The sequence below is a fragment of the Myotis myotis genome, unplaced genomic scaffold (genome assembly GCF_014108235.1).
Source record: "Myotis myotis isolate mMyoMyo1 unplaced genomic scaffold, mMyoMyo1.p scaffold_m19_p_13, whole genome shotgun sequence".
Lineage (NCBI taxonomy): Eukaryota > Metazoa > Chordata > Mammalia > Chiroptera > Vespertilionidae > Myotis > Myotis myotis.
Window position 1 is genome coordinate 25,979,462 of NW_023416317.1, and position 22,693 is coordinate 26,002,154.

Below are 22,693 nucleotides of genomic sequence, written 5' to 3' on the forward strand. Positions count from 1 at the left end.
TTCGGCGAAAAAAAAATTTAAAAAAATACTTATTTTTAGGTAGTCAAATCTGTCAGTCTCTTTTCAGTTAAGATTTCTAAATTCTATAACATGCTTGGAAGGGCCTTCCTTATTCCCAAATTATTAAAAAAATAGTTTTATTTCTTCTAATACTTCTATGGCTTTACTTTTCTTTTTCCTTTTTTTTTTTTTTTTTTTTACAGTTTTAATTTTCATATTTAAATATTTTATCTTTCTGGAATTTATTTTTGTGCAAGATGAGAAATTGAAATGTAAGGTTTTGTTTAGTCAGATGGACAATGTTTTGTTTCAACAAGTGTTTCTAAAATACTCCATCCTTTCTTCATTGGTTTGAAATGCTACCTTTATCATATATAGAATTTTCATATAGAGATGAAGTACTTTCTGGACTTTAATTTCTCTTTTGTGAATCTATTTATCTGATTCTTAGCCAGTGTCACATTATTTCAGTCACTTTAGTGAAGTAATAATTTTGAAATCTGGTAGGCTAAAATTCCCTTCTTCCCCGTTATTCCTTTTTTTTCAATATTCTTGGCTGTTCTACTCAATATTCTTGGCCTTTCCTCTTCTACTTTAGAATCAATTTTATTAAGTTTCCTCTAAACTCTTTTGGTATCAGTTGACATGATATTTCTCTTTTTGGTTTTGACCAATGTTTTATATACTTCATTTTTTTAGTGTTAGGGTTAAAATTGGGGTCAAGCGGTTTCCTAACCCTAATTATCTTTTTTTGTTGCTTTACTGTTTTTTTGCGTTTGCTTCTAACAGTGTATCAGAGATGACCTCATCTTAAACATTCAGCAGTATTAGATCATTTTAAAAATCTATCTGAGCCCTAGCTGGTTTGGCTCAGTGGATAGAGCATTGACCTGCAGACTAAAGGGTCCAGGTTCAATTCTGGTCAGGGCACATGCCTGGGTTGTGGGCTCGATCCTCAGTAGGGGGCATGCAGGAGGCAGCTGGTCAATGATTCTCTCTCATCATTGATGTTTCTCTCTCTCTCTCTCTCTCTCTCTCTCTCTCTCTCTCTCTCTCTCTCTCTCTCTCTTTCTCTCCTATTCCCTCCCTCCCTCCCTCTTTGAAATCAATAAAATATATATTTTTAAAAATCCATCTGAAAGCCAGACTTTTCCAGGCTGTTCTTCTTCACATGGATCTGTGATGTGTGCTTTTGCCTGGGGCTGAGTTTACGGCATGTATGTATCAGTTACATAGCTCTTCCTTCCCTAGAATCATAGATTATTCTCCAGTTTGGCAGATTCTTAAACTATTTAATAACCATATTTAGAGAGTTTTTATTTTATTTTTATATTTTATTGGTTTTTTACAGAGAGGAAGGGAGAGGGATAGAGAGTTAGAAACATCGATGAGAGAGAAACATCGATCAGCTGCCTCCTGCACACTCCCCACTGGGGATGTGCCTGCAACCAAGGTACATGCCCTTGACCGGAATCGAACCCGGGACCCTTGAGTCTGCAGGCCGACGCTCTATCCACTGAGCCAAACCGGTCAGGGCTAGAGAGTTTTTATAATAACCTTAATCTTTAGCAATTAATAGGATGTTATTTAAAAAAAATTTTTTTTTTTATTTCAGAGAGGAAGGGAGAATGAGAGAGAGAGAGAGAAAAACATCAGTGATGAGGGAATCATTGATCATCTGCCTCCTGCATGTCCCCTATTGGAGACTGAGCACACAACTTGGGCATGTGCCCTGACCGAGAATTGGACCGTGACTTTCTAGTTCATAGGTCAATGCTCAACCTATGAGCGACGCTGGCCGGGCAGGACTGGATATTCAAATTTACTTCAAACTTAGTGTAAGCTATGATACCTGTTAAAAAGTAAGAAAAGATACAATGTAGGCTACATTACAGGAAGTATGGCATCCAGATTAGAAAAGGTAATAGCTCCAATCTATGCTAACCAGTTTTTATAGACTCATACAGTGCTTTGTACCAGGGACTAACCCAGATGCTAGGGTGCGAAGCTGAGAGACATAGCCCACTTATAGTAGAACTATTGGTAAATGGTAACAGGCTCTATGAAAAGCCGGAGGAAGGGATCCAGGCCCTAGACCACAGAGGCAGGGACAGCATTTAAGGAGGAGGTGCCACAGAGCACAGGCTGGAGAGGTGGAGCCGTGGCCCTCACCAGCTATGAGACCTTGTACAAATCATTTAACCTCACTCTGTCTCATTGTCTTCATGTGTAAAAGGAAGTCAGTAGCAATGTATTTCACACGTTGTCCTGAGCATTAATGAGGTGATGTATATATGTGAAGCCTCAAGAGTAGATAGACTCTGGCACACAGTAGTAATTCAGGAAATGGTATGAAATCCCATTTTGAAGTGTTAGAAGGTAGTTGTCCCATCAGAGACAGACTTCCCAGCTGAAGGAATGGTGTACACCAAAGCCGGGGGAGTTAAGCTGGGCCTTTCCGGGACTGCAGAGTATTTCATGATTGGAGTGTGGGGTGCTTGGGGGGAGTCGCTAAAATAAAACTGGGAAGGGAGGTTTCTGTTTGGAGACCAGGAGCTTTGTGCCGTGTTGAGGAATCTGAGAGGCATTTAGGAAGTGTCCTGGGGTCCTTGAAGGTCTGAAGTTGAAGGGGATTGTCCAGACCAGTTTCACCAGTTGAAAGACTGGTTTGTTGTAAATGTGTGGAGGGGGAGGGGAGCTGTTTGAAGTGAACAGTGGTGCTCAGCCCTGGCTGCTCTGGGAACCATCTGGAGAACTTTTAACGGTCTGGTGCCCAAGTTGCCTCTATATCAATTATATCAACAGCCCTGAAGGTAGGACCCAGGCATTGCTTCCCAGACAGTCCCACTGCACAGCCACGGTTGTGAACCATGGTAACTGCATTCAAACCAGATTTGATAACGTTCTCAATTAAAGAAGTGCCCACCAATTAAAGGATCCAAGGGATGATAAGTAAGATATGGTGGTCAGTTGGTTGAGGAGGGGGTTGATTATTTCTGGAGTGGGTCTCTGGGTGGACGTTGATCAATGCTCAGTTGTATACCAAGACTGAAAACATGAAAGAGAAGCAGATTTGGGTCTGAGGCTTTATTGAGTGAGCATGAGAAAGATAATGTGATTTTAAAATGTGGATATCGAGGGAAAATGATACCCAATCAATGGGCAGAGAGGGAAACTGAAGGGGCAGAGCCAATGGTATAGTTGAAAACTCAGGGGACAGTGAGTACATAATTGATGTCTAAGATGCCTGAGGAGACTGGAAGTGTAGAGCAGACATGAAAGAAGTAATTTATATGAGAATTTCCACTCAGAGAGACATAAGTAAAAGTATGTGAGGGTGCAGATAGGTCACAGGTTGAGGAAGAAGGGCTGTCAGTTTAGTCTGATGGTCTGTTATCCTTACTGCAGGGGACATGAGTATCTGTGAGAATCAGGAGGTGAGAGAAGGGGATTAAGGAGTATGAGCGAGTTTAGTGAGCTGAGGAAGGAAGTGTCTTTGTAGCCCTGCTCTTAAATGTTGGTTTTTCCCCAGAGTTTCAGGATTGACTCTGCTTTACATACATACTTGCTGGGTGATCTCCTTCGTTACTTCATATTACACTGCTACTTTCTAGGAGAAACACTGATAAACTGAAGTTTGGAGCAGTTAAGTAGTTGATATGGTAGTTCAGAAGATTATTGATTGGCTTAGGACGGGGTGGGGGGCAATGCCCTGATACCATAATTCAGTGGTTCTCAGCCTTCCTAATGCCGCAACCCTTTAATACAGTTCCTCATGTTGTGGTGACCCCCAACCATAAAATTATTTGTGTTGCTATTTTATAACTGTAATTTTGCTGCTGTTATGAATCGTAATGTAAATATCTGATATGCAGGATGTATTTTCATTGTTACAAATTAAACATAATTAAAGCATAGTGATTAATCACAAAAACAATATGTAATTATATATGTGTTTTCTGATGGTCTTTGGCGACCCCTGTGAAAGGGTCGTTCCACCCCCAAAGGGGTCGCAACCCACAGGTTGAGAACCGCTGCCGTAATTTAAAATTTAACCCTTTTCGGTCCAACGTGAAGGCTGACTTGACAGACCAGGCGCTAGGAGCAGGTCCAACATCAAGGCTGAGGTCGACACCACAAACCGGTTCAACATTCAATCCCGTCAATTAATTTGGACCAGACTGTTTGAATTCCAAAAATAAAATTGGACCGCAAAGGGTTAAAGTGTTGAAATCACTTGAAAATCCTACAATTTCCAACATTCTTGACCAAGGTAGCATTATATTTTTTTCTCTATTGTAATGAAACATCAAAAAACTACCAACTTGATATTTTGAAAACATGTAAAATATAATAAATATTTTATATTTATATTATAAAGAAATTCTAATATGCTTTCTACTTTTTTTTTCTTTTTTACTTTATACTTTTTTTTTGTTCTATGTCTAATAAAGATCTAACTGAATTTCTCAACTCTGATATTAGCTATTAGAGGCCCGGTGCACAAAGTACATGCGCTTGGGCGGGGGGGCAGTCCCTCAGCCTGGCTTGCACCCTCTCACGGTCCGGGAGCCCTTAGGGGATGTCCAACTGGACATCCATCTCGCCACCACTACTCCACTCACCAGCCATGAGCCCAGCTTGTGCATCTGCCCCCCGGTGGTCAGTGCTTGTCATAGCAACCGGGTATTCCGCCATTTGGTTGATTTGCATATTAGCCTTTTATTATATAGGATGCTTTGCATTATATATTCTCCAAATATTTTTTCCTCCATAAAACCAACTAAACATCCAGTAGTTAATTGGCAGATAGACTGAACTGTTAATTTTACGGATTTCCTATTTAGCAGAACTAATTGTATTCACTACAACAAAGCAAGTAAGCCTTCTTGTTTATAATTTAAATTATAAATTACTTAATCAAAACTGGGATTAGGACCATGGGGTTAGAAGGTGGCCTTAATATTGCAGAACACTAACCCGGTGTTTTGATATCATTTCAGGTAACATTTCATTGGTTGCTTTTCCAGTTTCCAGCACCAACTCACCAACAAAGATTTTACCAAAAACCCTAGGACCAATAAATGTGAATGTTGGACCCCAAATGGTAAGAAAACCATCAAATCTTAGAACTTGAAAATTTACTAACTATGGATGGTCACATATTCTAGTTAATTTCTTAGTCACTTTTTAAAGTTTTATTTTTATCTGAATGTAACTGATTAAATCTTGAGAAAAAGAAAGGCACTTTTCAGTGTTTAATTTTCATACATTTGACTCTGGATTCTGGATGTGTAATAAGATTTGCTCTGTGTGTGAGGCTTTTCTTGCTTCTCATTGGTTAAATTGATTTAAAATCTGTTATGTTTTATGTTCTCCTCCTGTTATTTCTTATAAAATAATCACCACCCTAAACTATGTACTCATATAAATTGAATGTGACCCATTAGTTAATTTCCTATCTGGAGCTATTAATTTGAAATCTTTGATTAAAGGACATTTGGGGGAAAACAACATGCCAATTCATTTACATTTTTAACAGAAATAATGGATGAAAAATGTTTAACTTTCTCTGTAAGTAGTTTATTAGTGATGTTAGAGCTTGAAGTAGATAGCACTTTTTTTTAAAAGTATATTTCTATTTATTTCAGAGTGGAATGGAGAGGGAGAGAGAGAGAGAAACATCAATGATGAGAGAGAATCATTGATAGGCTGCCTCCTGCATGCCCCCTACTGGGGATGGAGCCCACAATTGGGGCATGTGCCCTTGACTGGAATTGAACCCGGGACCTTTCAGTCCGCAGGCTGACGCTCCATCCACTGTGCCAAACCGGCTAGGGCTAGATAGCACTTTTAAAAAGCCTTATTTATAAACAAAGTCTCATACCCTACTACTCTAAAAACTATACCAAATTTGCCCTGGCCAGTGTGGCTCAGTTGGTTTGGTGTTGTCCCGGGTACCAAAAGGTCACCAGTTTGATTCCTGGTCAGGGCACAAGCCCAGGTTGTGGGCTCAATCCCCAGCAGGAGGGACATGCAGGAGGCAGCCAGTCGATGTCTCTCTCTCTCGCTCTCCCCTTCTCTTTCTCTAAAATCAATGAAAACATATTATAAAAAACTATACCTAATTTAACTGGCTTCACGCACTACTTAGCAAAAGTGCATAAACATTTGAACAATAACTCTTCATTGTCAGTGCTTACATGTTCTCATCTATAGAGCAACAAAGATAAAATTTGCCCATAGTATACAGCCCAGTAGAGTAGGCTAAACATAAAATTGTTTAGACAAAAATAACTTTTAACATACTTAATGGCTCCAGAAAGTCTTTACAATTTTTAAGACATTCTAGACATGACATTTTTCCTGATCGCTTGAGGACTGTTAATTATCTACAGAATCCAAGCCAAAGATCTTACACAATTTACTATAACTATGTGAAGAATGTGATCTAGCTACAAACTTCATAGAGACTTGAGCTCAGGTAAGTGTTCCCAATTCAAGGTAGTTCAGGGTATATTTTCCAACATTTGCTAAGCATTTGCCCCTCACCAGCTGCAAGTACAAGTGAGATAAGACACCTGCCTTTAAAGTCTGTATTTTGAAATGTGATAATATAAGCACCAAAATTAAACAAACATACCAGAACTCTTATGTGTTTGCCATAAAAGTCAATGGCATGTTGTTTTCCCCTTACAGAAATCGTCTGGTTCTGAGATGCTATTTTCTATTAGTATTTTAGTGATGCTGCTATGGCTCAAGTGCAGGTTTCTCTTTTGGAGACATGTAATTTCTCTTTCCATTGTTAGTTTGTATAATGTACATGACAGTCTTTATACACTTCTGTTCTGACAGTAAGCAATGAGGTATACATGCTACTGACGCAGTTATTGCAGAATCAGCAAACAAAGGTCCGAAGGAGAGGAGATCGGGGGCTCTGCTTTAAACCAGGCCAGCCCAAGGCCTTTATTTGTCTCCCTAATTCTTGGGGGCTTTTTGCAGTTCTTAGGACTTGGACCAGAATCAGAGTTTTTGTTTGGATTTCCTAATTGATGTAGAACCCCGATTAGAGCCATTTCTTTCTTCTCTTGCTTGCTTCTCTTGAACATTGTCCTTTCACCTTCAATTTTTCACTCATGATTTTTAAAAATATTTGTTTAGTTAGGAATTAGTGAATAAAACCTAATTTCTTCTTACAGAAAATTTAAATTTCATGTCTCTTTGGAAGCCAAATCTTAATGGTAGGTAGAAATTTCAAAAGGCCCTGAGAAAAAAAGTTTTGTTCAGTATTTATAGAAACTAGCAGTAACTTTTATTTTGGGATACTTTCCCTTTTCCTAAAGGTTTCTGCATATATATATATATATATATATATATATATATATATATATATATGATACTCTCATGATTATCTTTATTTTAATGTGGTTAAAACTGCATGTTTCTTATATTGAAAACTAATATTTTGTCAAATAATGGAATCCTTGTCCTGGCCGGTTTGCGCAGTGGATAGAGTGTCAACCTGCAGACTGAAGGTTCAGTTCACGAGTTCGATTCTGTTCAAGGACACATACTTTGTTTGTAGGCTCCATCCCCAGCCCAGGTTGGAGGGCCTGCATGAGGCAACCAATCGATGAATCTCTCACATTGATGTTTCTCTCTCTCTGTCTCTCCCCATCCCTTCCACTCTCTAAAAGTCAATGGAAAAATATCCTTGGGTGAGGATTAACAACAACAATAACAACAACAAAAATGGAATTATTTAACATAACATTTTATAATTTATAGTTTTTTCCCCTTCAAAATAGGTGTTCCCTTGGCCTTTTTTAACTGTAGATGGCAGTAGTACATAAGATATATTGATTAAAGGTGGAAAATCTCTAGAATGAGGTTCAATTGCTGTATGATTTTCATTGCGTAACTGTAATCTGTTGTCAAAAGAAACCACAATTACATTTAAATTAAGGTAGTCTCTGTTTTTTTTGGGGTGTGTGTGTGAAATTTATTCATTTTCCTTATCAGATCAACTGAATATCAGAAGTAGTTACCTCTAATTATTTTAATTTGGGATTTCAAAATTAAGGTTCAGTTTTATAACGTGGGTCTGACTCATCACCTACATAGTTTTCCTATGTTTAATGGTTGATTAGTTCTGTTGACTTTCCTTTGGTTTTGTTTCTTAAGACTCACTGTCCTAGTTTAAGAATTCATTGCATCTCACATGAACTTATAACTTGTCTTTCCAGTTCAAGTCCTTCATCTCCAATTTGATCATTCAGGAAATGTTTATTAAGGACTTACTGTGTATCAGGCCCTTTGCTAAGAGAAGGGAACAGAGTATTGCTATTTACTCTCAGATCAGAAGAAAATATCTGACAATCTGACAACGAGGAAGAAAAAATAAACTAGAACATAGCAGTTCATTTCCAAAGTCATTCTCAGTAATGATAACTATGTTTCCCTATGCTTGTTTCCCTTCCTTCTTTCTTTTTCTTTCTACAAAGCCCTTTAAATCAGATAAAACCGAGTCTGTAGGCTACTAATAACAGATATAGAGAAAGAACTCCTTAGTAATAAAACTGCACAAGTAATGCAGTCTGTTTCAAGGGTAGGTTGGAACACATAGAATTGCTTTTTGGGCACCCCTGTTCTTGAAAGTGTAGACGAGACTGATCAAATACTGAAATTTTGCTCCTTAAGCTGTCACACTCAATGACAATATGATAAAGGACATCTGAATGTGTGATGTAGTGATTGGAGAAAACTGTCTTTTATATTGTATTTTTCTTATTGGATTTTTATATAATCCTTTGTAGTATATTAGTGAATTAAGAAACTACTTTTTTTTATCATTTTAAAAGCTGGGTCTTTTCTCTCAGTTCAGTAAGTATTTATTGCACTTTCCTGTGAGCACTGTGTTAGGCCCTGCAAACATTCTCTCTGCCCTTGAAGATCTTGCACTGAAATGGAGGTGTGGAGGTGGGATGGGATGCATGGAGAGGTAGGAGGTCCAAACACATTGTCTAGTTTTCATACTTTCACACAAGGCAAACTTCTGAATGCCCTGTTTGATCATCCCTGGCTTATTGTAGAGAGTCAGAATTCTCTAGATATCTTATCCTTGTTTATTGCCTTTTGTGTTTATTTATTTATTTTTAAATTGATTTTAAAGAGAGAGGAAGGGGTAAGGAGAAAGTGAGTGAGGAACATTAATGTGAGAGAGAAACATCAATCAGTTGTCTCCCATATGAACCCTGACCAGGATCAAACCTGCAACCTGAGTGTCTGCCCTAACCGGGAATCGAACCTGTGACCTTGCAGTGTATGGGATGAAACTCCAACCAACTGAGCCACACTGGCCAGGGCCCAAGGGACTTTTTTAAAAAGTCCATATTCTGCCCGGGCCTGAGTTGGCTGAGCATTGGCCCATGTACCCGAAAGGTCTCTGGTTCAATTCCCGGTCAGGGCACATGCCCAGGTTGCAGGTTCAGTCCCCAGTCACGTGGAGGCAACCAATCGATATTTCTCTCTCACAATAATGTTTCTCTCTCTCTCCTCTCCCTTCCTCTTTCTCTAAAATCAATAAAAACATGTTTCTAAAAAGCAATAAACACCCTAGCCAGTTTGACTCAGTGGACAAAGCAGACCAAAGGGTCCTGGGTTTGATTCCGGTCAAGGGCATGTACCTCAGTTGCAGGCACCTCCCCTGGTCGGGGCTTGTGCAGGTGGAAACCAACCGATATGCTTCTCCTGTCTTTCCCTCTCTCTTCCACTCTTTCTAAAAAATCAATGGAAAAATATCCTTGGGTGAGAATTTAAAAAAAAAAAAAAAAGCAAAAGCAGTAAACAAAAAGTCCGTATCTTTAGTTCCATTAATTCCTTTCCTGAAGTCTATCCTTAGGAAACAGAAATTAAGGCCAAGATCATTGTACAAAAATGTTTATCACAGCATTGTTTATAGTAGTGAATAATTGAATATCCATATATCTAATAGGGAATAATATATTTACATGATGGAATGTTTTACTGACATATTTAAAGAATATGTCATTAAAGAATATTTAATGACATGAGAACATGCTCTTGAAAAAAAAGAGAAAAAGATAAAGTTGCATCTGTATAATAATCCAAATTGTGTAATGCTTTTGCCTATATTTTGGACTATGAAGATCTGATTTACTGTTACCCAGTTCTAGTAAATCAAGCTTGACTGGAATTAGGTTCTGTAATTGCAAAGAAAGCTTTTCATTTTTCTGATTTTTAAAACATTGTCAGTTGCCAGCTAATCCTTCCAAATTGCTCTTCACTTGCTGAAACCTGCATTATGACCTCATGTCAGTATACGATCCTAGGATATAAATGAATCACAGGTACTGCGTATGTTTTAGATGATTAAGCATTTTAGACAATAAGGTTTCCTCCTAATAAGGTTAGCAATCAACATTATTTTGTGCCTGTAGGCTTTTCATAATAACTAAGGATATTATCTTCTTTGTCCTAACTTCACAGATTATAAGCACACCACAGAGACTGACCAGTTCAGGAAGTGTTCTGATCGGGAGTCCATACACCCCAGCACCAGCAATGGTCACTCAGACACACATAGCGGAAGCTACTGGCTGGGTTCCAGGGTAAGAGTGTTGTTACAAGTTACAATTTTAAAAATAAAATTTAAAGAGTTCTGACATTTTTTTCTTAGGATCTTGTCTTCTGTTCTTGTGTTATGTTAGTCTAGTCCTTAAAAACTAATACGTTTCCTTTAAAATTACCAATTTATATGACTTCATGTCTTAGATATAAGTCATTTATGGAGCAACCATTTTAAAACAGAGAAAAACATTATAATAATATCTTGTACCTGAATCTTTTTACTTTTTTTCAACTCTGAAAGAGAACTATTTTTTATTATTATGGCATTTAGCTGCTTTGGAGATGTCAAAACTATATTTTATATTGTTTTAACAAACGATATTTTAAGTGTTGGTGATACTGAGAATTTCCCCTGTGAATTCTTGTTTCCTTTAAAAAAAATCAGAAAAGGAACTAGGGAAAAGAGGCCAAATTCTATGTTATTCATTTGCCACTTTTAGTACCAAACCTTCACATGTTTCATCTTTGTCTGCAAAATACCCTTACCCAACCTCTCTCCTTTGCTTATCATTTTTAACATCTCATCTTTCCATAAAATAAAAGGAAATAGTAAAATTAATGACTCAAAACTTTATTCTGTTACTTCAGAAGTTATTTAAATTGTTATTTAAATACTGCATGGGTAGTTCCATCTTTGACTTACAATTGTGAGTTCTACCAAACAGACAATAAATCTTGGTTGAGTAAGAATTTCCTCCCTTCAAAAATATTAAATGAGTTTGGCAAGCGTGGCTCAGTGGTTGAAGCTTCAACCTATGAACCAGGAGGTCACAGTTCGATTCCCAGTCTGGGCACATGCCTGGGTTTGGGCTCCATCCCCAGTGGCGGAGGGGGGGGCTGCAGGAAGCAGTTGATCAGTGATTCTCTCTAATCATTGATGTTTCTATCTCTCTCTCTCTCTGAAATCAATAAAAAAATATATTTTTAAAAAGAATATTGAATGAATTAATGAAATAGTCCTGGCAAAGTGTTTTAAGTCATATTCAAACACCTACGCACACATATATTATAGATAGAAGAGTTTCATATGTGGTCATACTTTTCCATTATCAAATGAGATGACATGACAGTCACCTGTAATTCCATGGCGTTTATTCAGTCCTTGTGAGCATTCTCATGTAGATCCAAAAGTTACCTTGGATTTCTGCACAGCCCTGAGAGATTATAACATGAACTCGTGCCTATACCAGGGGTTTGGAGATGACCAGGGTTTGGATAGTTCCAGCCCCAGCTGTGCTTTATGTTGGAGGTGGTATGACTGTCGTGTCTTTATAGTCAGTCATTCCAGAGTAAATCAAACTTCTCTATGCCTTTTCTTTTGTGAACCTGCAGTGTTTTCCTCCTTAAAGATTCATTGAACTCATTTCAAACTAGGTTATCCTATTGTGATTTCTTGGTCCTTTCATAAAATTTAAGTTTTTATTTTATGGACATAACTTTTATATTAGTTTTTATGTTTAGCTATATAGTGGCATTAGACAACTTACAGTAAATTATTCATGAAATAAAGTAGTGTTTATATGTTCTTTTTATGCCTTTTTTTCTTTTCTTTTTAGTGATAGAAAACGGGCTAGAGAATTTATAGACTCTGATTTTTCAGAAAGGTGAGTATGAGTGTATCTTGTTTGGGAGATGCTACTACATAAAGAGGTTTGGTACCCAGACTCTAGCTTAAGTTAGTGAGACGTGTTTATCCACACAACTTTAACTTGATTGAGTTTCTACCATGGTTCTGGACCACACTGAGTATTTTCTTCACTTGTCGTTACATAAATTTAGTATTATATTTTTATTTTTATGGTTTCAAAGGTGAATAGATTGGCTATTGGTAATATGTCATTTAGCTCCCTCCCTCCTTTTGGGAAATGCAGTGTTCGACCAAGGTGACTACTACACCTGACCTCAACATGCCCAAATATTTTAAAAACAGGTTTGACTGAGCACATTTAAAGATCATAGTAAATTCTTACTTCTTTCTCTAAATAATACATCGAGTATAATGTAACCTTTCTTTAGACTGTTAGGACATGGTTCTCAGTTCTCGGTGTGCCTCAGAATTTCCTGTGGTTTGTTGAAAAATATAGATGCCTGCCTACCAAGTGAGAAACTCTAGGATTAAAAACTCTTACTTTACGGTCATTATTTGAGCTTAAGTTCAATATTCCATGCAAGTCACTACACAAGGTACAATATTAATGTTGCACTGTTAAAGTAGGATGCATAGAGGATGCATAGAGTTGAATTCTGTAAGATTGTTACAATTTTAAATAAAACCTTGCCAGTTACGCTTTTTAAATTTTATTTTTGGTTCTAGGATTTTGTAATTTCCCTTTTCAATGGTATTTCCGTCTCCTTTGTCCTGTTAGGTCATCTATTCTCAATATAATAGTTTTCTGTCTTTTCCACTTTCTAGTTTGCTATCTCTGACTTGCTGGGCAACTAGGTGGCCAGTTGTGTTAGAATTCAGCCTAAAATAAAAGTGAATAGGCTCTGAGTGAGGACCTCGGGCTATATATTTTAAAAGTGTGTTTTCTTGCATTGACACTGGCTCTGCTGTAGTTCCTTGGTGGCCTTTGTTGCTTGCTTCTTGGTTCTTAACTATTTTGAACACAAAATCATGTTTGAGGAATTGCTGTGTCATATAGAAATATATACCAAAACGTTCTTTTCTCTCTAATGGAAATTCCTCTTTCCAACTTATACTGGTCTTTGTGTTTATCCTAGGAAAGAGTAGCAGTGTAAGTTCTTAAAGATGTATTTAGCAATGTTTAAGGCCTTAAAATAGGGTTTGTCGTTAGTTACGATTGGTGGCACCTGTGTACTACAAACAGTATATAAACAATAAGATTCCCTTCATATTCTCCTTCATAAGAAAAAGATCTCTAAAGATCACATTAAAAGTGCCAGATTAAATTTGTGGGCGTAACCACTGATTCAATTTTCCTTTTCTGCATCTGGGTTCAGTGGCTTTTTTGGGGTGAGTGTTGTGCTATTATTCTCTTTTATTTTTAAATATAACCACAAACATTACTACCTATGATTTTTATTGTTGTTCTAACAAATGTTTCTTTTCCTCCAGATTTATTGTATTTTTCTATAATGCTGTGAAAAGTTTTTGTTTCTCTCCTCCCAAGTGTTTAGGTTAAAAAGGCCAGCTCTCAACCATAGACTTTTATCTCTCCATGTCTCATATGTTGATTTAGTATGATATGTAAATATTTACTAGTATATTGGTTTTCCTCAGAGATTTATACATCAATATATGTAGACATATACAAGCTTCTTTTTTCAAAATATATTTTTATTGATCTCAGAGAGGAAAGGAGAGGGAGAGAGAGATAGAAACATCAGTGATGAGAGAGAATCATTGATTGGCCGCCCCCCACATGCCCCACACTGGGGATCAAGCCTGCAACCCAGGCATGTGCCCTGACCAGGAATCAAACCCCGTGACCTCCGGGTTTGATGCTCAACCACTGAGCCACGCCAACTGGGCTATACAAACTTCCTATCCTCATCTTATTACTTGACAGTACAATTTTAGGTCTGTTTTACACAACTGTTTTTCTTGGTTAAGGCCATTTGCAGAAGCAAGTCAGTTTCTGAAGAAATCTTGTTTGGTGGGTGAAGGATCCATTGAGATATTCTCTTTAGTTTTTCCCTGTATTCTCATCCACTGGAGTTCTTTGCACAGAGCTTGCAGAAGGAGCTATGAAAACCCTCTTTCTGGTCTTGCCTGGGGTTTTGATCCTGGAAGATGTTCGTTCACTTTCTCTTTTTATCTTTGGACAGAATCTGATGGTGTCTCCTAAATCTCTTTCCCAAATAGGTCTGCTTTCGCTTCAGGACTTCTACTGGGGGGGGGAGTTCTTAATACCTTTTTCCTGTTGGAATTCAGTTAAAATGTTTATTTATAATAAACCAATATAATTTAAACTCTGTAATACACTAATAATAATCAAAATCTGTATAGTGAACATTTGTACAACTTCAGTGATGTTGATGGAGTTTTTCATGCAACAGATATGTTGAAGATCTGTTAAGTATTGCTGTGTTGCCAAAGCCGGTTTGGCTCAGCGGATAGAGCGTCGGCCTGCGGACTGAAGGGTCCCAGGTTCGATTCCGGTCAGGGGCATGTGCCTGGGTTGCGGGCACTTCCCCAGTGGGGGATGTGCAGGAGGCGGCTGATCGATGTTTCTCTCTCATCGATGTTTCTAACTCTCTATCTCTCTCCCTTCCTCTCTGTAAAAAATCAATAAAATATATTTAAAAAAAAAAAAAAAAAAAAAAAAAGTATTGCTGTGTTCTAGGCATTGGAGAGAATAATAAACAAGAGAGAAGTCTCTGCCCTTAAAGAGTTGATATGGGGGTGTTCAATAAACATATCATTTTAGACTGTGATAGGTGGCATGAAAAAAAAATAAGAAGGGGCTTTGTGGATTATTGGCAGGATGGTGGCTGTCTTAGAGCAGGCCTCTCTAAAGAGGTAACATTTGAATGCAAAGAAGTCAGGCATGTAGCTAGCCTAGTCGTGGTGGGGAGCCAGGGATTCAGGGCAGAATGAATGGCAAATGCAGAGCTAAATGAGGAACCAGGCTGGAGTATTTGGGGAAGCAGAGTGGCTTGGAGATAGTAAGAAAGGCAAAATGATGAGATGAGGGTGAAGAAGTAGGCAGGGGTCAGATCATAAAAGGCCTTATAGGTCTCAGTAAGGAATTTGTTTTTGTTTTAAGAAGGGCAATGACATGCTAATTTACACTGGCTTCTGAGCAGGAAATGGATTCTAAGGAGACCTGAACAGAAGCTGGAAAATCAGTTCAAGGCTAATGCAGGGGCGGTGGCTTGGCAGTGGGGATGGGAAAAATGAATTAATTTTGGAGGTAGAACCAACAGGATTTATTGATAGATTGAATGAAGGAAAGGAGGCAATAAAGGATGGCTCTTGGTTGTTTTGCACGAACAGCTGGGTGAATATTGATGCCATTTACATTTATTGTTGCTAGGAGTAGGTTTGGGGAGGGATTGAATTTTGTTTTAGACCAATGAAGTTCAAAAAGTTTATTAGTTATCTAAATGATTAATATCATTAAGTCTATTTTATAAGTAGTGCATCCGCATGTAAATGGTCAGGCCTAGATGACATACCCCAGGAGGGAGAGAAGGTCCATAAGGAATAAACATTTAGTTCCCATCTCAAATCCCCATCCCCACCCCCAACACATACACAATGGATGCATACTTACAGGAACATGAGTGTGTGTTTTTTCTAAATTATTTTATCAATTTACTAAATTATCTTGTTGATGTAAATGTTCTGGTTGACTCATTTTAATGAGAAATAAAGTTTTTATTAGATACAATAAAATTATCCTGGCATATACTGTTTTATATTACAAATTTTAGTTTTATATTACTTTTTAAAATAAAAATAAATTATTGGAAATTATAAAAAGATAGTGGTTATGGATTCCAGTTAAGTGCCTAAAAAGATAAAATAACTTTTTCTTTTTAATTTATTAATTTTAGAGAAAGATAAGAAGGGAAGGAGCGACAAACATCAACCTGTTATTCCACTCACTGATGCCTTCATTGGTTGACTCTTGCATATGCCCTGATCAGGGATGGAACCCACAACCTTGGTGTATCGGGACCATGCTCCAACCAACTGAGCTACCCGGCCAGAGCATAGATACTTTTCCTTTTATTCTTTGGGCACAATTTATTTGAATACTTGAAATGAAATTATTAGTAAAATGTAACATGCTTTTCAAAGTATACTATATTAGTAGTTTTTTTTTTTCTTTTCTTTCTCAATTTGGTTTTATTTGGTAAGGAATGCTTCCTACGTAGTCCACATCCTGTGGTGAAATTTGGTGTAATTTAGAAAGGGGGTGTTGGTGTTTCAAAGAGCTCGGGTTCTAAGGAAGTGTGTGAACTCTTTATTTAAGATTTAGATAGGGAGATTCCAGTTTAAGATGGTAACTGAACACCATGTTTGCACCACAATACCTGAAATCCTATTGACATTCTCATGTAAAAAATAAAAGGAGCCCTAGCCGGTTTGGCTCAATGGCTAGAGCATCGGCCTGCGGACCAAAGGGTCCCCACTTCGATTTTGGTCAAAGGCACACTCCTCCCCAGTCCAGAGCCTGGTCGGGGCACGACAGGAGGCAACCAATCAGTGTGTTTCTCTGATATCGATACTCATTTCTCTTGTATGGAATGGAATTGCTGGGTCACATGGTAATTCTCTGGCCTTTTGAATAACTGCCAGACTATTTTCCACAGTGGCTGTTTTCACCAACAAAAACTTCCAGTTTCTGTACATCATTGCCAGCACTTATCTGTTTCATTTCTTTCACAACCTTGTGGATGTGAAATTGTATCTTATTAGGGTTTTGATTTTTTATATCCCTAATGGCTGATGATGTTGAGCATCTTTTCATGTGCTTATTGACCATTTGTATATCTTCTTTGACCAACGTATGATCAGATCCTTTGGGTTGTCATTTTATTATTGAGTTGTAAGAGTTATGTCGGGAAAAGGCACACCTTTTCTGAATGTGGCAGTAGTAGTAATAAACTAGATGTGACCATGGAAGTGACTTAAATAATAAAGAATAGCTGGTTTGGCTCACTGGATAGAGTGTCGGCCTGCAGACTGGAGGGTCCTGGGTTCAATTCCGGTCAAGGGCACAATGAGTTTGTTTTTTTATCCATAATTAATGATGAAATGCTAAAACCATATCATCTCATTTTACAGAGATAGACTGGCTAATGAAGCCACTAAACCATCAACATTTAAGCATAAAAGACAAGACATAAATAAGTTCAAAACCTAAAGAACCACTGAAAAAATAAATTATTGTACAACTATTACCACTACCCATCTCCAGAACTTTTTTTGACCACCCCATACTGAAACTCTGTACGCATTAAGCAGTAACTCCCCACATCCTCTGGCTCAGTAGCCAAAGTTTTACTTTCTGTCTATGAATTTAACTGTTCTAGATATCTCATATAAAAGGAATCATATAGTATTTACCTTTTCATACTTGGCTTATTTCACGTATCAGGTCTTCAAGGTTCATTCATGTTGTAGTATGTATCAGAATTTCATTCTCTTTTAAGGCTGAATAATATTGCATTCATTATATGTTTTTTTATTTATTCATCTGTTGATGGATGTTTGAGTTGTTTTTACCTTTTGGCTATTGAATATTGCTGCTATGATCATGGGTGTACAAATATCTGTTGGAGCCGAACCGGTTTGGCTCAGTGGATAGAGCATCGGCCTGCGGACTGAGGGGTCCCGGGTTCGATTCCGGTCAAGGGCATGTACCTTGGTTGCGGGCACATCCCCAGTGGGGGGCGTGCAGGAGGCAGCTGATCGATCTCTCTCATCGATGTTTCTAACTCTCTATCCCTCTCCCTTCTTCTCTGTAAAAAATCAATAAAATAAAAAAAAAAAAAATATCTGTTGGAGTCTCTGCTTTCAATTAATTCTTTTGCTATGTACCCAGAAGTAGAATTGCTGGATCATATGGTACTTATGTTTATTTTGTTATTATCTTAAATATATATGTATATTATTGTTTTCAGAGAGGAAGAGCAAGGGAAAGAGAGATAGAAACATCAATTATGAGAATCATTGATTGGCTGCCTCCTGCATGTCCCTTATTGTGGATCTAACCCACAACCTGGGCATGTGCCCTTGACCAGAATCGAACCCAGGACCCTTAAGTCCACAGACCAACGCTCTATTCACTGAGCCAAACTGGCTAGGGTTGGTACTTCTTTCTATGTTTAAATTTTTGAGGAATTGCCACAATATTTTCTACACCCATTTTACATTCTCACAGCAATGCACAATGGTTCCAGTTTCTCCAGATCCTTACAATATGTCTTGTTTTTGTTTTTGTTAACAGCCATCCTAATGGGTGTGAGTGCTATCTCATTATGGTTTTGATTTGCATTTCCCTGATGGTTAGTAATGTTGAGCATCTTTTCATGTGCTCATTGATCATTCATATCTTTTTTTTGTAGAAATGTCTTTTCAATTCCTTTGCCCATTTTTTAATTGGGTTGATTTTTTGTTGTTGTTGTTGTTGAATTGAGTTCTTTATATAGCCTTTTACCTTTTAATGTTCTTTCACTAGAGGCATTGTTCATTTGACTTTCAAAGAAGTTTTTATAGAAGGGTTACCAGGTCCAAATTTCCTACCTGTGTACTGCAGGTGTTGACTATTCTCACTACTATTGACTTTTAATGTAGACATTGATTGGTTGTTGTTGTTTTTGGCACAATGCTTGAACACCTTCAGAGAACCAATGTAGTTTCTCGATTCAGCCAATGTTGAGCAGTACCCTTCAGTTTTGTATTGGTTATGAAGATTCTGGAGCTAATTAAGAGGAACATCACCTAGAGCCGTGGTCGGCAAACTCATTAGTCAACAGAGCCACATATCAACAGTACGATTGAAATTTCTTTTGAGAGCCAAATTTTTTAAGCTTAAACTATATAGGTACATTGTTATTAACTTAATTAGGGTACTCCTAAGCTGGCCTTTGCTAAAAATGTGGTATTTGGTGGAAGAGCCACACTCAAGGGGCCAAAGAGCCGCATGTGGCTCGTGAGCCGTGGTTTGCTGACCACTAACCTAGAGGTACTAAATGTGCTGTGCATGCTATACCATTTAATCCTCACAGTATCTTTGTGAGAGCGGTTTTGTATCCCCATTTTTCTGATGGATGAGGACTCTGGGTCAGGGTTAAATATATAACTAATAGAGGCCTGGTGCATGAGGTTCGTGCTGTGGGGATGGGCGGGGGGGTGGGGGGGTGGGGGCCTCAGCCCAGCCTGCTCCCTCTTGCAGTCTGGAACTCCTTGGAGGATGTCTGCCTGCCAGGGGGATCGGGCCTAAGCCAGCAGTTAGACATTCCTCTCGCAGTCGGGGGCTCTCGCAGTCTGGGACCCCTCCTTACTGCCCACCTGTAGTAGAGGCGGGAGAGGCTTCCGCCACCGCTGCTGTGCTCACCAGCCATGAGCCTGGGCTTGTGGCTGAGCAGCGCTCCCCCTGTGGGAGCGTACTGACCACCAGGGGGCAGCTCCTGCATTGAGTGTCTGCCCCCTGGTGGTTAGTGCATGTCATAGTGACCGGTTGTTCCACCATTCTGTCGATTTGCATAGTATGCTTTTATTATATAGGACTAGAGGCCCGGTGCACAAAAATTTGTGCACTTGGGGGGGATCCTTCAGCCTGGCCTGAGCCCTCTTGCAGTCTGAGACCCCTCAGGGGATGACCACCTGCTGGCTTAGGCCCGCTACCCAGGGGGATTTGGCCTAAGCTGGCAATCAGACATCCCTCTGGCAGCCCGGGAGCCCTCAGGGGATGTCCACTTGCCAGTGGGGAGCAGGCCTAAGCTGCGGTCGGACATCCTTAGCACTGCTGAGGAGGCGGGAGAGGCTCCCACCACTACCGCTGTATTGGCAGCCATCAGCCTGGCTTGTTGCTGAGCAGAGCTCCCCCTGTGGGAGCGCACTGACCACCAGGGGGCAGCTCCTGCATTGAGCATCTTCCTCCTGGTGGTCAGTGTGTGTCATAGTAACCAGTCATTCCCAGTCGTTCTGTTAGGGTCAGTTTGCATATTACCCTTTTATTATATAGGATAGAGGCCTGGTGCATGGGTGGGGGCCGGCTGGTTTGCCCTGAAGGGTGTCCCGGATCAGGGTGGGGGTCCCGCTGGGGTGCCTGGCCATCCTGGGTGAGGGGCTGATGGCTGTTTGCAGCTGGTCACACCCCATTCAGGGTGGGGGTCCCCACTGGGGTGCCTGACCAGTCTGAGTGAGGGGCTGAGGGCTATTTTCAGGCTGGCCAAGCCCCTCCTCCCCCCCAGGCGATGGAAGCTCCCAGCCGCTCCTTTTTTTCTTTTTTTTCTCTTTTTATTCTGGGATTTATTTACCTTCTATAATTAAAACTTTGTAGCCTTGAGAGGAGCTCAGAGCCGGCCAGGGTGGGCAGGAGAGAAAGCCTCCTGCTTGCTCCAGCTCCATGACCTCCGCCAGCTGAAAGCAGTTATCTGGGGTTTATTTACCTTCTATAATTGAAACTTTGTTGCTTTGAGTGGAGCTCAGAGCCAGCTGCGGCAGGTGGGAAATTGGCTTCCTCCATCATTGGGGCAACCAAGCCTCCTGCTCGCTCCAGCTCCGTGGCTGCTGGCTGCCATCTTGGTTGGGTTAATTTGCATATAGTTGCTCTGATTGGCTGATGGGCGTGGCTTAAGGCATAGTGAAGGTATAGTCAATTTGCATGTTTGTCTTTTATTAGTGTAGACTAGAGGCCCGGTGCACAAAAATTTGTGCACTCGGGGAGTGGGGGTCCCTCAGCCCGGCCTGTGCCCTCTCGCAGTCTGGGACCCCTCAGGAGATAACGACCTGTTGGCTTGGGCCTGCTCCCGGGTGGCAGAGGGCAGGCCCAATCCCTAGGTGCAGCCCCTGGTGGGGCTCAGAGCAGGGCCAATTGGGGAGTTGGGGCGCCTTCCCCAGTCATGCACAGAGCAGGGCAGATTGGGAGGTTGCAATGCCACCCTCAGTCACACTCAGGGTAGGGCCCATTGGGGGTTTGGGGCACCGCCCCTTGTCACACTCAAGGCAGGGTAGATGGGGAGGTTGCGGCACCACCCCCTGTCATGCACAGAGCAGGGCCCATCAGGGGGGTTGGGGATCCGTACCCTGTCATGCACAGAGCAGGGCCAATCGGGGTTGGGGCGCTGCCCCGTCACGCACAGAGCAGGGTCAATCAGGGGGTTGGGGAGCTCCCCCTGTCATGCACAGAGCAGGGCTGATCAGGGGGTTGAGGAGCTCCCCCCTGTCACTCACAGAGTAGGGCCGATAGGGGAGTTGGGGCATCGCCCCCTGTCACACTCAGGGGAGGGCAGATCAGGGGGTTGGGGTGCTACCCTCTATCACCCACAGAGCAGGGCCGATCAGGGGGTTGGGGCGCCGCCACTGTCACACTCAGAGCAGGGCCGATGGGGAGGTTATGGCTCTACCCCAGGGGTGGGCAAACTTTTTGACTCGAGGGCCACAATGGGTTCTTAAACTGGACTGGAGGGCCGGAACAAAAGCATGGATGGAGTGTTTGTGTGAACTAATATAAATTCAAAGTAAATATCATTACATAAAAGAGTACGGTCTTTTTTTTCAATAGTTTTATTCATTTCAAACGGGCCGGATCCGGCCCGCGGGCCGTAGTTTGCCCATGGCTGCTCTACCCCATCACACACAGAGCAGGGCCCGTGGGGGGGGGGGGGGCAGTTGGGGCACCACCCTCTATCACCCACAGAGCAGGGCCAATCAGGGGGTTGGGGCGCCGCCACTGTCACACTCAGGGCAGGGCCGATGGGGAGGTTATGGCTCTACCCCGTCACACACAGAGCAGGGCCCGTGGGGGGCGGGGGGGTTGGGGCGCTGCACCCTGTCACACACACAGCCGCAGGGCGATCAGGGGGTTGAGGCGCTGCACCCTGTTACAGAGCAGGGCCCGTGGGGGGGGGGGGTGTTGAGGCGCCGCACCCTGTCACACACAGTGCCGCAGGGCGATCAGGGGGTTTGGGCGCTGCCCCCTGTCACACTGATCCCGGTGCCGGGAGGCCTCGCGGCTCCGCTGATCCCGGTGCCAGGAGGCATATGACCCTTTTACTATATAGAATAGAGGCCTGGTGCACGGGTGGGGGCTGGCTGGTTTGCCCTGAAGGGTGTCCTGGATCAGGGTGGGAGTCCCCACTAGGGTGCCTGGCCAGTCTGGCTGAGGGGCTGAGGGCCGTTTTCAGGCTGACGGGTGACTGAAGCTCCCAACCACTCCTTTTTTTTTTTTTTTTTTTTATTCTGGTCCAGCTTTAGCTCTGGGGCCTCGGCTACTGAAAACAGGTTTCTGGCCTTTGTTTACCGTCTGTATTTGATACAATGTTGCGGTCTGGCTGGCTGAAGCCCGGCTGAGTAAAGCAGGTTTCTGGGGTTTTGTTTAGCTTCTGTATTTGCAAC

The 22,693-nt window shown here is 40.8% G+C and overlaps 1 protein-coding gene across 20 annotated transcripts in view; it reads left to right on the forward strand.

Moving 5' to 3' along the window:
* The window catches only part of TFDP2 (transcription factor Dp-2), a 126,222-nt gene that overhangs the window by 85,844 nt on the left and 17,685 nt on the right, over nucleotides 1–22,693 (forward strand). For 9 of the 20 annotated variants that reach the window (XM_036332326.1, XM_036332328.1, XM_036332337.1 and 6 more), the window contains 3 exons: nucleotides 5,004–5,107; nucleotides 10,510–10,631; nucleotides 12,207–12,254. In XM_036332326.1, coding sequence (XP_036188219.1) covers nucleotides 5,004–5,107; nucleotides 10,510–10,631; nucleotides 12,207–12,254 — 274 coding nt within the window. Of the gene's footprint in view, nucleotides 1–3,532; nucleotides 3,646–4,144; nucleotides 4,274–5,003; nucleotides 5,108–6,398; nucleotides 6,485–10,509; nucleotides 10,632–12,206; nucleotides 12,255–22,693 lie in introns of those variants that run through there. The other 11 variants (XM_036332344.1, XM_036332341.1, XM_036332339.1 and 8 more) reach the window with 5 other exon arrangements.